The sequence below is a fragment of the Anolis carolinensis genome, unplaced genomic scaffold (assembly GCF_035594765.1).
Source record: "Anolis carolinensis isolate JA03-04 unplaced genomic scaffold, rAnoCar3.1.pri scaffold_12, whole genome shotgun sequence".
NCBI classification, from domain to species: domain Eukaryota; kingdom Metazoa; phylum Chordata; class Lepidosauria; order Squamata; family Dactyloidae; genus Anolis; species Anolis carolinensis.
The window spans coordinates 20,087,422-20,102,688 of record NW_026943823.1 but is presented as its reverse complement, the minus strand read 5'-3'; the positions used below and the strand labels follow the sequence as shown (position 1 = coordinate 20,102,688).

Here is a 15,267-nt window from a genome sequence, read left to right as displayed (position 1 = left end):
CTCTTGCCACACCCTGGACTCTCCACAGATATATATTCTTTCCTTTCCATACTTAGTTTATCCACACCTCACAACCTCTGAGGATGCCTGCCATAGATGCGGGCGAAACGTCAGGAGAGAATACCTCTGGAACATGGCCACACAGCCCGAAAGACATACAACAACCCTGTGATCCCGGCCATGAAAGCCTTCGACAACACATGTGTAAATATGTGAAAGGGTGTCATAAGGAATAGAGAGAGGCTTCCTTTCTACTTCCCTGGAGATTAGGACTCAATGGAGCCATGGGTTCAATTAAAATGAAGGAGATTCCATTGAACATTAGTAAGAACTTCTTGACTGTAAGAAGAGCTGTTCACTGGTGGAACTCTCTGCTTCAGAATCTGGTGGAAGCTCCTTCCTTCCAGAGGCTGGATGGCCATCTGTCAGGGGGACTTCGATTGTGCTTTTCCTCCATGTCAGAAGTGTTACGGGTTTGTGGAAAAACAAACTGCATGCAGTCCTGTCCAGACTTATCCAGCCCTTTTATGCATCCACAATGAGCAAAAAGCAAGCCAAGAAAATGGAAAAAATCAAAGTTTACTCTTAAGTAGCAGAGTCAAGGAGAAAATGAAACAAGCAGCTTCAAAACACAAAACCTCCAGCTTCAAAATAACTGGAGCAACAAACTCACATAAAGTTCTTTGCATTAAATTCATGCATTTTCTTTGGAGATTTCTTCAATGGTGGAAGGAGACAAGCATAGTAGGTTCTCAGCCAGGAACTTACTCCAAGTAAGTTCTGAAGCAAGTGATTCAGCAAATCCCAAAAAGCATTACAAACATTCCCCAAGTTATACCCCATTCAAGGAGTGGTTCAAGCTTGTTATCCTTGATTGTGAATTGTAATTGATCAGGTGTTTTTCCCTTAACACACATACACACAAGTGGCGATCCCACAAAAACTTAGTCTAATACATGCATATGCAGCAATAAGAAGGGGGTTGAACTAGATGGCCCATGTGGTCTCTTCCAACTCTATTATTCTAGGATTCTGTGATTCTGTAGTTACCTTACTCTAGCCCCACATACAGAGGCCAGGATGGAACATGGGAGCTCCTGGATACAAAACTTATGTTCTACTACTAAGTTACAGCCTCTACTATTGACTAGTGGAGTGCTGTAAAGAGGATTCGGTCCTGGGCCCAGTTCTGTTCAACATCTTTATTAATGACTTGGATGAAGGTTTAGAGGGCAGGCGGATCAAGTGTGTGGATGGGACCAAATTGGGAGGGAGAGCGAATACTCCAGAGGACAGATTAAACTGCCGATTGGCCAAAACTCACAAAATGCATTTCAACAAGAACAAATGTAAGATATGAAACTTAGGCAGAAACAATGAAATGCAAAGATACAGGATGGGTGACGCACTGGCTTGGCAACAGTCCTCGAAAGAAAGATCTTGGAGTCTTCGTGAAGAACAAACTGAACGTGAGCCAAGAGTGTGATGCAGCAGCTCAAAAAGCCAATGGGACTTTGGGCTGCATCCAAAGGAGTCTAGTATCCAGATTGAAGGAAGTCCTGGTGCCTCTTGGTTTAGAGCAGGGGTCCTCAAACTTTTTAAGTGGAGGGCCGATTCACAGTCCCTCAGACTGTTGGGAGGCCAGACTATGATGAAATAGTCCAAAATTAGGATTGTTGTTGTTGTGTGCCTTCAAGTCATTTCAGACTTAGGTCAACCCTAAGTCTAAAGTTTAGGACAGAGGTCAGGTAAATGACCTTGGAGGGCCTTAGTTTGGGGACCCCTGATCTAGATGATCTCATAAGACCATAGGTAAGCAAAGAGACCTCCAAAGACCATCTAGATGGTCTCATAAAACCATAGGTAAGGAAAAGGACCCTCAAAGGCCATGTACACGATCTCATAAGGCCATCAGAAGACCATAGCTAAGGAAAGGGACCCTCAAAGACCATCTAGATGGTTTCATAAGACCATAGAGAAGGAAAGGGCCCCCCAAAGGCCATCTAGACAATCTCATAAAACCATAGGTAAGGAAAGGGACCCTCAAAGGCCATCTAGATGGTCTCATAGGACCATAAGTAAGGAAAGTGATCTCCAAAAGCCATCTAGATGGTCTCCTAAGGCCATAGCTAAGCAAAGAGACCTTCAAAGACCATCTAGACGATCTCATAAGACCATAGGCAAGCAAAATGACCTCCAAAGACCAGGCAGACTTAGGTCAACCCTAAGTCTAAAGTTTAGGACAGGGGCCAGGTCAATGACCTTGGAGGGTCTTACTTTGGGGACCCCTGGTTTAGAGTTTCCATAAATCAGAAACCCCTTGAAGGCACACAACCAGAGTTGGAGACGGACTTCAAGGACCATGTAAACCAATCTTCCGCCAATGCAAGAATTCACCAGTGTCCCTGTCCAATCTTTGCCTAAAGACTCCCAATGCAGCAAAACCTTCTTAAAACTGTCTTCCACAAGTCTCAAGAAACTTTTGCCATCAGGAAGTTCTTCCTCATGCTTCATCAGAAGTTCCTCTCTTGTCATTTGAACCCACAGGTTCAGATATTGTTCTCCGGAAGCTTGTTCCGTCTTCTACTTGACAACCTTTTAATTTGGGATCTAGAACTTGCTTGGCTGCATTTATATCCCTTCTTTCATCCCATGAGCTGAAAGCTGAGCACGCAATCCTCCTCCTCCTCCTCACCACTTTATCCTGACCACAGACAAAATGCTACCTGCTCTAATTGGTACCCACCATTGATAGCTGTCTTTTTCACGTCTGTATTTTAACCCTGGCTACCAGCTTACACTTAGAGTTGTTCATTAAGTTGCCTGCCTTTTTATGATAAATGGCTCTAAAGCCTGTAAGGACTGGTTCCCCTCCCTTCAGGACAGGATGTTTCAGCCGTTTGTCACACTTGGCTGAGAAAAGCTGCATCCATCACAGGATCCAGCTATTAAAAGATAGAGATGGAGGCCTGGGTTCTCAACTCAAGGGCCTTCCTGGCCATTACATCTGATTTGCAAATAAATCCACCTGTTACTAGCCTGAGAAAAAGAAGTACATCCACTACCATTGGTATCAAGGCAAATAATGTAATAAATCAGTGTCTCCAAAAGAACGTGCGTACAAAGCTGCTTTATAGTGAGCACCGCCAAAGGAGAGGAGAAACTGTAAATTAGAAACAATAGCAAATATGAAATGTTTGTTTTCCTTGTGCAACAAACTTTTACTTTTACTGCATATACTCGAGTATAAGCCTAGTTTTTCAGCCCTTTTTTAGGACTGAAAAAGCCCCCCTCGGCTTATACTTGGGTGAGGGTCCTGGTTGGCTTAGATTTGGGTCAGCTTATACTCGAGAATATATGGTACATTTATTATTTTTCTCTATTATTGTTTCTACTATTACATTTATTATTTTTCTCTATTATTGTTGGTATTATTACATTTATTATTTTTCTCTATTATTGTTGCTACTACAGTAGAGTCTCACTTATCCAACACTCGCTTATCCAACGTTCTGGATTATCCAACGCATTTTTGTAGTCAATGTTTTCAATATATCGTGATATTTTGGTGCTAAATTCATAAATACAGTAATTACTACATAGCATTATTGCGTATTGAACTACTTTTTCTGCCAAATTTGTTGTCTAACATGATGTTTTGGTGCTTCATTTGTAAAATCATAACCTAATTTGATGTTTAATAGGCTTTTCCTTAATGCCTCCTTATTATCCAACATATTCGCTTATCCAACATTCTGCCGGCCAGTTTATGTTGGATAAGTGAGACTCGACTGTATTACATTTATTTTACTCTATTTTTATTATTATTAATACATTTATTATTTCACTCTGATCTTATTATTATTGCATTCATTATTTTACTCTATTTATTATTACTTGTATTATTTTCCTGTATTTATTATTATTATTATTACATGTATTATTTTACGCTATTATTATTAAAAGGATACATAAGCACATTTACATTGAAGACGATGATAATAATGATTTGACCAGAGCTGGACAGTCTTATCTTAAATTTGATCTTTATGTAAATATTCAAAAACATTTAACCTACGGATGCCTCAATTAATGTATTTTTTTGGAACAGTAGAGTCTCACTTATCCAAGACTCGCTTATCCAAGCCTCGGGATAATCCAAGCCATTTTGTATTTAATTTGGAAATAAATATTGTAATGGGCTGGGCTGGGGTGAAGGGATAGCACTAGGTGAAGGGTAACAAAAGGTAAATAATATGAGTATGTAATATAGTTAGAGAATGAAAATACTATAGGAGCTTGATATACATAACTCTGTATTGCAAATTTGTTAAAGAATGTATAAGTTTTAAGTGCTGAATATGTAAAATTCAAAATTTTTCAATAATTTACATTTTAAAATTACAGTAGAGTCTCACTTATCCAACACTCGCTTATCCAACTTTCTGGATTATCCAACGCATTTTTGTAGTCAATGTTTTCAATACATTGTGATATTTTGGTGCTAAATTCATAAATATAGTAATTACTACATAGTATTACTGCATATTGAACTACTTTTTCTGTCAAATTTGTTGTATAACATGATGTTTTGGTGCTTAATTTGTAAAATCATAACCTAATTTGATGTTTAATAGGTGTCTCCTTAATCTCTCCTTATTATCCAACATATTCGCTTATCCAACGTTCGGCTGGCCCGTTTATGTTGGATAAGTGAGACTCTACTGTATTGAATTACATAATTAAATAATTTTCCGTAAGAAGGGCAAGGGCCAACAAAAATGAGTTGGTGGCCGCATGTGGCCCGCAGGCCGTGGGTTGGACCACACTGTGGTAGATAAATAAAATAAATTAAAAATTATAAGCTTGTTTTAATTGTTTTTTTTTTTTCGTGTCAGGAGCAACCGGAGTTGCTTCTGGAGTGAGAGAATTGGCCGTTTACAAGGACGTTGCCCAGGGGACGCCCGGATGTTTTGATGTTTTACCATTCTTGTGGGAGGCTTCTCTCATGTTGAAGGGAGATGTTGACAAGCTGGAAAGTGTCCAGAGGAGGGCGACTAAAATGATTAAAGGTCTGGAGAACAATCCCTATGAGGAGCGGCTTAAAGAGCTGGGCATGTTTAGCCTGCAGAAGAGAAGGCTGAGAGGAGACATGATAGCCATGTACAAATACGTGAAGGGAAGTCATAGGGAGGAGGGAACGGAGCTTGTTTTCTGCTGCCCTGGAGACTAGGACACAAGGGAACAAGGGCTTCAAACTACAGGAAAGGAGATTCCACTTGAATATCAGGAAGAACTTCCTCACTGTGAGAAGGGCTGTTCACCAGTGGAACTCTCTCCCCGGGGCAGAGGCTGGATGGCCATCTGTCGGGGGTGCTTTGAATGCGATTTCCTGCTTCTTAGCAGGGGGTTGGACTAGATGGCCCATGTGGTCTCTTCCAACTCTACTATTCTATGATTCTATGATTCTATGTCCCCGCATGGAGCTGGAGCTGACAGAGGGAGCTCATCCGCGCTCTCCCCGGGTGGGATTTGAACCTGGCAGCTTTCAGGTCAGCAACCCAACCTTCAAGTCACGAGGCTTTTATCCTCTAGGCCACCGGAGGCTCCGCTTTAATGGTGGCAAACCCTTTTATAAAACCCGCACGATGAAACTGGCTTTTGTGTTGCAAGTAGAAGTGCGCTGCTTTGAGGCTCGGACATTGGTCCTTGCTCTGCCCTTGTTGTGGTTGAATCATTCTGCGGTCTATTACAGCTCCGTCTTCTGATCTGGCCAAGTCGTAATTGTATCAGAGCGGGACATATCCGTGATGTAGTGCTTCCTCCCGGCTCGCCTTCGGTGTCCCTGAGCCTGAATTTCCCTCTGCAACCCAGCCACTGCCAAGTTTGCTCCATTTCCTTTGCCAGGTGCCCAAATCCTGACCCAGACATCCATCACTTTGAGGTTAATTACTACAATGCACTGGGCCATATGCTCTTCTCCTTGCTCAGTCTTTATCACTGGGCCAGAAGTCCAAGACCTGGACGCCACAAAGCCACCTTGCTGTCTCCAGACTCCTTTGTAGGACAACGAGAAAGACATCTGTCCAGGAAACCAAAGCAGAATCTGTTAATGTAGGATTTATATATTGGTAGTGTTTAAATGAAATTTGTGTCTTGCCTGTATTGCATACTGATTACATCATCCAGAACAGGGGTCCCCAAACTTTTTAAGCCGAGGGCCGGTCCACAATCCTTCAGACTGTTGAGGGACCGAATTATCATTTGAAAAAAAAAAAAACGAACAAATTCCTATGCACACTGCACATGTCTTATTTGTAGTGCAAAAACAACAACTACAACAAGAACAATGAAAGAACAATACAATATTTAAAATAAAAACAATTTTAGCCAACATACATTTATCAGGATTTCAATGGGAAGTGTGGGCCTGCTTCTGGCCAATGAGACAGTCCAGTTAATTAGGATTGTTGTTGTTGTTGTTGTTGTGTGCCTTCAAGTCATTACAGACTTTGGGCGAGCCTAAGTCTAAAATTTATTTATTTATTATTTATTTATTTACTACATTTATTTATTACATTTGTATCACACCCTTCCCACCCCAAAGGGGACTCAGAGCAGCTTACAAATTATATGTACATACAATATATTATATTATTAGCATAGCACAATATAAGCATTATATATTACTATATTGAACTATACCGCTATACTGTAATATTATATGTAATATATAACATATAATTAATATTATTATATGGTATTATTATTAGTATTGTATAAAATGATAATATTATTATCAATATCATATGTATATACAATATATTATATTATTAAAACTGATATAAAAATATTATATTATAAATGAGGGCGGGGGCCAGGTAAATGACCTTGGAGGGCCGCATCCGGCCCCCGGGCCTTAGTTTGGGGACCCCTGATCCAGAGTATACTATAGTCTGGAAAGAGTTAATTGCTAAGAAGCTGTGTTGACCTTGATGTGTGGCTGGAGCTGAGGAGTGTCCAGACACAAGTGTGTGTGCATTGCTGATTGCATCAGTTCAGTTCTGATTCTGAGTTGTGTCAAGTGCTGTCTGCCTAGAGCAGGGGTCCCCAAACTTTTTAAACAGGGGGCCAGTTCACGATCCTTCAGACCATTGGAGGGCCGAACTATAGTTGGCCACCGAGCAATTAATAATAATAATAATAATAATAATAATAATAATAATAATAATAACAACAACAACAACAAAAAGAGGGTAGGAAGAGACCCTTTGGGCCAATGAGTCTAATCCCCTCTGCCTTTGTGCACCGAAAGCACAAACAAAGCACCCCTGACAGATGGCCACCCAGAATCAATGTTAATAATAATAATAATAATAATAATAATAATAATAATAATAATAATAATAAAGTAAGAGAAGAAGAGACCCCTTGGGTCATTTAGCCCAACCCCCTTCTGCCCTTGTGCTGTGGGGGCCGGATAAATGGCTTTGATGGGCCGTATCCGGCCCCCGGGCCTTAGTTTGGGGACCCCTGGCCTAGAGTGAAAGTCAAGTCCTGTGTTCATCTTTTGTCTGCAAGTCTGTTTGTTTTGTACAATAAAACTTGTATATAGTTTTACCATAGTCTCTGATGTCTCTTGGTTCTGCGTTCCACTGATTCCAACTGCTGCTGCGCTGCGAATTACGCTGACATTTGGTTATGGGCCCATAACCAAATTGTCAGAGTAATTCTTAGCGCAGCAGTAGTTGGATGGAATCAGTGGAACGCAGAACAAAGAGACATCAGAGACGTTGGTAAAACTATATACAAGTTTTATTGAAAGCAGTAATAAAGATAAACAGACTTGAAGACAATGGACACAGGACTTGACTTCTCAGCAGACAGCACTCGACACAACTCAGAACAGATGTAATCAGTAATGCATACAAACACTTGTGTCTGGGCACTCCCCAGTTCCAGCCACACATCAAGGTCATCACAGCTTCTCAGCAATTAACTCTTTCCAGACTATAGTACATTCTGGATGATGCAATCAGTATGTAATACAGGCAAGACACAAATTGCATTTCAACACTATCAATATACAAATCTCACATTAACAGAATCCACTTCCTTTCTTTTTAAACCAGGTGAAAGTCAAAACGTCAATGTTTTGAAGTCAGCCTCTGCTGTGGCTACAGGCATGCGAAGATCTTTCTTCCAACTTATTTTTGGAACGTTTCCTCTGCCCTCCAGATCGAGGAAGCTTGCAGTCAAACGCAACCATGGAAGCAACCATCTCAAAATGCAACCGCTTCTCTTCATCAACTCTTTTTTCTTCCGTTCCCTAATAGAACGTGCAGGAATAAGGGGAGGGGGAATACGCTTTCTTAGGGTAAAATAACCAAATGTCATTCCGCTCTCCGCTTGATACGTTTGTCATTTCAGAAATGTCATTGTAGAATGTCCTCATAGATATAAAATTATCGACAGAAGGTCAGGGTTTTTGCCGTTTTCTCTAGAAAGTTTGCAAGTGGATTTCGGAAAAATTCAGCCAGAGCAGGACAAAAGGATCTTTCAGGTCAGCGGGAACACGATGGCTTTTAGCATCCTTTTGTCTCTGAGCAATTGCTAAAACGTACACACTTCAATACCTGATATCGTTGGACATCTTCTTTACTTCCAAACCAGTGATTTTGCAGGAAGTGACAGTTTTGCAGGAACTTTATCATAAAATAAAGTTTGGTTCAATTCCATCTTTGATATTCACAGTTGACCATGCTGTCGTTGGCTGGGTTCAATGCTCTCTGGATAGCATTGAAAAGCTTTATCTCCTGGCTTTTCCTGCCTGGGGGCATCCTTTGTTCAGAGTCATTAGCTGCCCTTAGTTCCCATATCTGGAACTCGTCTGTTTTCAGAGTGTTGCTTCTTTTACTTTATTTTATTCTTTAAAATTTTAACGAAAACCCAGCATGGATTCATCTTCCAAGTCTCATGGAAAGTACCAGGAGGATATTTAAATGCATTTGTTTTGTGTTCTCAAACAGAGCAGGAATTGCTGCTTAAGGATTCGTGCACTCCGCTCTTTTGAACCCTGCAATATTTGTGCTGCTGTGGTTTGGCACAGACTCCTCTATGATTTTGGATCATCTTCCTTTTTGGGCCATTTTTAGAAAACCGAATTTGCCGGCCTTTGACTCAGTCGTGAGGTTGAGCCCAATTCAATTATCCGTTCTGTCCCTGCTTTGCAAGAATAGCTGCGGCTCCGTGAGGCCGGCATTCCCACATTCCGGGACTCGCCATCCGCATGGCTTGGAACAAGGCAGCTGTGCCATTAACTCTTTGCAGGCAGGAAAAGCCTCCTTCCTAGAGACAGAGTCCAATCGGAGTCGGGCACATCTGGCTTCAATTTTTTAAAAGCAGGTCTCATTCATTTCAAAGAAACTCATCCAAGAAACCTTCCCTGTGGATTGCATCTGTAGCCTAAGATATATCTGTCAGTAGAATGCAAAATACTATATCGATTCGCTTGTTTCTGTGGGAGTTTTTGTTTAATGTAATTTGCTGACATGTCGGCTTTGACTTATGGTGATCCTAGGAAAGAGAGAACTCCAGAAGGGTAGTTATTAATTGAGATTATGACTTCTTTCCACCTCTTTTCCCACTGCCTTCTGATTTAATCAAAACATGATTGCCTTTTCCATTATTTATTTTATTTATTGATTTACCATATTTATATTCCGCCCTTCTCACCCCAAAGGGGACTCAGGGCAGATCACAATGCACATATACTGTATATACTCAAAGATAAGCCGAGTTTTTCAGCCCTTATTTATGAGCTGGAAAAGTCTCCCCCGGCTTATAATCGGGTCAAGGTCAAGGCCCTGTTGCTTGCAATATGTGACCTATTTCTCTCTTCTCCTCCCTTATCAGTGTGTTTTCTTTTGCAAAGCCTCCCTCGCTCTTAATCAAGGGAATGTTTTGAAAAGAGAAAGACACCCTTGCAAGTCAGGAAGAAGAAAAATATATATTCATTAATCTTATGAAAGCATTTTCCCCTGAAATATTTGTTAAACTCTCCTATAGGCATTAACCCCTTGCAAGCTTTTGCAGTCTCTATGTACCTTTATATATGTATCTATCTATATACATTAATGTTATATATGAATCTTCCCCTCATATGTTTGCAGGTCTTTGCAAATCCTTTATACATATAGATCCATGTAACTTGTATTCTGTGTGTATGTTGATTTAACTCTTTGGTGTGGGAGGAGTTATAGGCATGTGATTATACTGAGCATGTGCAGGCTCAAGACTCCATTTTGTAGTCATGTATCTGGTTAGACTTCAATGGGAGCAGATGTCTTGCATCAGACCTCAGAGGAGGTGAATGCATTTGACTTGCTGTTTGGACTTCAGTGGAGAAGACAGTTTAGAGACTTCGATATTTGCTTATGGACTTCAATGAGTACAATTATACTATTTATTTATTTATTTATTTACAGCATTTATATTTCGCCCTTCTCACCCCGAAGGGGACTCAGGGCGGATCACATTACACATATAGGCAAACATTCAATGCCTTTTAACATAGAACAAAGACAAACAAACATAGGCTCCGAGCGGGCCTCGAACTCATGACCTCCTGGTCAGAGTGATTCATTGCAGTGATTCATTGCAGCTGCTCTCCAGCCTGCGCCACAGCCCGAGCCCAAAGACTATGGCCTATTGGTTAAGACTGATACTCTGTGTTCTCAACACAGGAAGAAGAATTATATCCTATCTGTAACTGAACTTTATTAAGAAATGTGCCTGTATGGTGAATTAATACAATTCAATTATATCATTTATATCATTTATTTATATCATTTATATCATTTGGGCAACTTCAACTGCAAAGCAACAACATCCAAATATATTTTTATAGTTGCATGTCTTTACCCATGGCAGTCTACAGACATCGTTCTTCAGTTTATCAGCTGGAGTTACCTGTGTGCTTTTACATTAATGCTTGTGAATATCACTTGTTCAAAGAGTTCACTTCTAACAAGGCTATGCTTATTGTGACTAGTGGTTTTCCAAAGGTAGTCTCCACATATTCATGGAGATTCATGTTTGCCAAAGGATATATGCCCAGAAACTGGGTGTAGTGATGTTCCAATAGCTTCTGCAATAAGTTATGTTTTGCAATAGGTTATGAAATCTCCAATACCAACTCTAGGATTCGATGAAAATTGGTTAATATCGGTTTCTGTTGGTTAGTGTATGAGAGACATTCCATGAGATAGCCATTGTGGGTTTTTTTTTAAAAAAAAAAATCTTTGTCAAAACTTTAAAAAATTCCCAAAATCATTAGATGTACATATATTTCTGAAACTTGGCGGTAATGATCTCCTGTTATCTTGCATCACTGTAGAGGAAATTCGCGGAGATAGTTCTTGTACTTTGTCTTAAAAATGTTGTTTGTAAAAACTTCAAAAATTCCCCAAAAATCAGTGAATACATGCTTCATTCAGAAAAATGCTGCACTCGCAGAGCTCAGTCAGTGTTGTATTTCAGTGTCAATGTTGACTTTTTTTGGAGCGGAAATGGTACCACATTTCCGCTACCATGTTTCAAATGAATTGATTCTCTTTATGGCGGCTTTCCTCAATGAATCAATGAGATTCATAAAAATATTGACTTGGATTATCTTTAGCAACTATTTCAAGTGATTTTTCTCTAGTTTGAACTAGTAACTAGATTTAAGTCAAGGTTTAGCTTTGAAATGAAAATAAGTAATGTATTATATTTTTCCAGGATCCAGCCGGGATATTTGAACTGGTGCAAGTGGTTGGAAATGGAACATATGGACAAGTCTATAAGGTATTGTATCTTTTTTAAAAAAGGGGATGCATACTGTAAAATGTCACTGAAATCCTGACTGTACTGGCTGTAAATATTACATGGTTGGACACTATTTATTCTCAACACGGCTTCATGTCTGAACCTATGTTGGGTTATGGATTCTACTTAGGCTGAGTTATAGACTTGACAAAGTTATCAGATGTATTTTGGGGATAGGTTGCAAACCACTGTTTGTGCTAATTTACATGTGAATTCACAGATATCCAAGTAAAATTGGTTCTTTTTTTAAAAAAAATAGTTTGGTTAAATGTAAGTGTTTTGTAACATTGTCACAATTTCATACATGCAATGATATATTGTTGTTTTTTACCCCACATGACACATTCTGTTGATTACATTCTATCCTTTACAGTTCTATACATCTACAGTAGAGTCTCACTTATCCAACACTCGCTTATCCAACGTTCTGGATTATCCAACGCATTTTTGTAGTCAATGTTTCCAATATATCGTGATATTTTGGTGCTAAATTCGTAAATACAGTAATTACAACATAACATTACTGCGTATTGAACTACTTTTTCTGTAAAATTTGTTGTATAACATGATGTTTTGGTGCTTAATTTGTAAAATCATAACCTAATTTGATGTTTAATAGGCTTTTCCTTAATCTCTCCTTATTATCCAACATATACGCTTATCCAACGTTCTGCCGGCCCGTTTATGTTGGATAAGTGAGAGACTACTGTATTACTGTATATACTCGAGTATAAGCCTAGTTTTTCAGCCGTTCTTTTAAGACTGAAAAAGCCCCCCTCGGCTTATACTCGGGTGAGGGTCCTGGTTGGCTTATATTTGGGTCGGCTTATACTCGAGAATATATTGTACATTTATTATTTTTCTCTATTATTATTGGTATTATTACGTTTATTATTTTTCTCTATTACTGTTGCTACTATTACATTTATTTTACTCTATTTATTATTATTATTATTATTATTATTATTAATACATTTATTATTTCACTCTGATCTTATTATTATTATTATTGCATTTATTATTTTACTCTATTTTTATTGGTATTATTATGTTTATTATTTTTCTCTATTATTGTTGCTACTATTACATTTATTTTACTCTTTTATTATTATTAATACATTTATTTCACTCTGATCTTATTATTATTATTGCATTTATTATTTTACTCTATTATTATTACTTGTATTATTTTCCTGTATTTATTATTATTATTATTACATGTATTATTTTACTCTATTATTATTATTAAAAGGATACATAAGCACATTTACATTGAGGTGCTGTCGCTCCATCTCTCTGCCTAAGAGCTTTGTTTGTAAACTTCCTCCTTGATCGAATTGCCAGCATTTTTCTGGCATTTCCTTATGGGTGCCGTAACATACCTCCTGTTTTTAAGTGGTATCTATTTATCTACTCGCATTTTGCTTTTGAACAGCTAAGTAGGCGGAAGCTGGGCTAAAGATCATGAGCTCACCCTGACCCAGCTTCGAACTGTCAACCCTTTGATTGACATGATTTACTGCAGCTGGTGGTTTAACCTACTGTGCTAAAGCCTGGCCCAAATTTTTCCATCTCATCCTTACTCTTTTTGTAGAAATTTTCTTTCCCTTCCTCCTGCCTTTCTGGAAACATCCAGCCAAAGAGTGCAAGAGATTGGCCTGTTTCCAGACCAGAGACAGGACAACATGAAAGAATAGATATATCTATATATATATTTATGTTTTGGGAGGAGGCGGGGAAATCGGAGAGGAGTGCGAGGCCTTGTTAAATTATGAAGTACGAGAGCTGCTTGCACACTGTGTGGAAAGAAGCCTGCAGGAAACGCCTGGGGCAATGGCTGGAAGGCTAAATTTAAGGAATGTGTACCAAGAAAGAGCATTAAAAAAAGAACATAGTTTGGAACAACAAGTAAAGAGTGGTTTCTAACTATGGCTTTGAGCCTGAAATGTTCAGGTCCCCTTCTCCTACTGAGAGGGTTGCCAACCACCAAGTATTCCCCCTTCGGTTCTGAATCCAATATTTCGATCTGTTTCTAAGTAAAAGTGGTTTCCATGGACCACATTCTCTGTCTCGTTCGCTTATAAGTCCCTTATAAGTTGGATAAGTGAGACTCTACTGTAGTTCAATACGCAGTAATGTTATGTTGTAATTACTGTATTTACGAATTTAGCACCAAAATGTCACGATAGATTGAAAGCATTGACTACAAAAATGCCTTGGATAATCCAGAACCTTGGATAAGTGAGACTCTACTGTAGTTCAATACGCAGTAATGTTATGTTGTAATTACTGTATTTACGAATTTAGCACCAAAATGTCACGATATATTGAAAACATTGACTACAAAAATGCCTTGGATAATCCAGAACCTTGGATAAGCGAGTCTTGGATAAGTGAGACTCTAATGTAGTTCAATACTCAGTAATGTTATGTTGTCATTACTGTATTTACGAATTTAGCACCAAAATGTCACGACATATTGAAAACATTGACTACAAAAATGCCTTGGATAATCCAGAACCTTGGATAAGCGAGTCTTGGATAAGTGAGACTCTAATGTAGTTCAATACTCAGTAATGTTATGTTGTCATTACTGTATTTACGAATTTAGCACCAAAATATCACGATATATTGAGTCTTGGATAAGTGAGACTCTACTGTAGTTCAATATGCAGTAATGTTATGTTGTAATTACTGTATTTACGAATTTAGCACCAAAATATCACGACATATTGAAAACATTGACTACAAAAATGCCTTGGATAATCCAGAACCTTGGATAAGTGAGACTCTACTGTAGTTCAATACGCAGTAATGTTATGTCATAATTACTGTATTTACAAATTTAGCACCAAAATATCACGACATATTGAAAACATTGACTACAAAAATGCCTTGGATAATCCAGAACCTTGGATAAGCGAGTCTTGGATAAGTGAGACTCTACTGTAGTTCAATTCGCAGTAATGTTATGTTGTAATTACTGTATTTACGAATTTAGCACCAAAATATCACAATATATTGAAAACATTGACTACAAAAATGCCTTGGATAATCCAGAACCTTGGATAAGCGAGCCTTGGATAAGTGAGACTCTACTGTAGTTCAATTCGCAGTAATGTTATGTTGTAATTACTGTATTTACGAATTTAGCACCAAAATATCACGATATATTGAAAACATTGACTACAAAAATGCCTTGGATAATCCAGAACCTTGGATAAGCGAGCCTTGGATAAGTGAGACTCTACTGTAGTTCAATACGCAGTAATGTTATGTTGTAATTACTGTATTTACGAATTTAGCACCAAAATATCACGATACATTGAAAACATTGACTACAAAAATGCCTTGGATAATCCAGAACCTTGGATAAGCGAGCCTTGGATAAGTGAGACT

At 38.7% G+C, this 15,267-nt stretch overlaps 1 protein-coding gene and 1 long non-coding RNA gene across 2 annotated transcripts in view; one reads left to right on the top strand and one right to left on the bottom strand.

The window, feature by feature from the left end:
- LOC134294047 (uncharacterized) overlaps positions 1 to 2,631 on the bottom strand; it is a 68,716-nt gene extending 66,085 nt beyond the window's left edge. The window contains exon 1 of the long non-coding RNA XR_010001030.1: positions 674 to 2,631. This is a non-coding gene — a long non-coding RNA (uncharacterized LOC134294047). The remainder of the gene's footprint in view (positions 1 to 673) is intronic.
- nrk (Nik related kinase) overlaps positions 1 to 15,267 on the top strand; it is a 127,727-nt gene that overhangs the window by 4,740 nt on the left and 107,720 nt on the right. Inside the window, exon 2 of the mRNA XM_062963792.1 lies at positions 11,782 to 11,847. Coding sequence (XP_062819862.1) covers positions 11,782 to 11,847 — 66 coding nt within the window. The remainder of the gene's footprint in view (positions 1 to 11,781; positions 11,848 to 15,267) is intronic.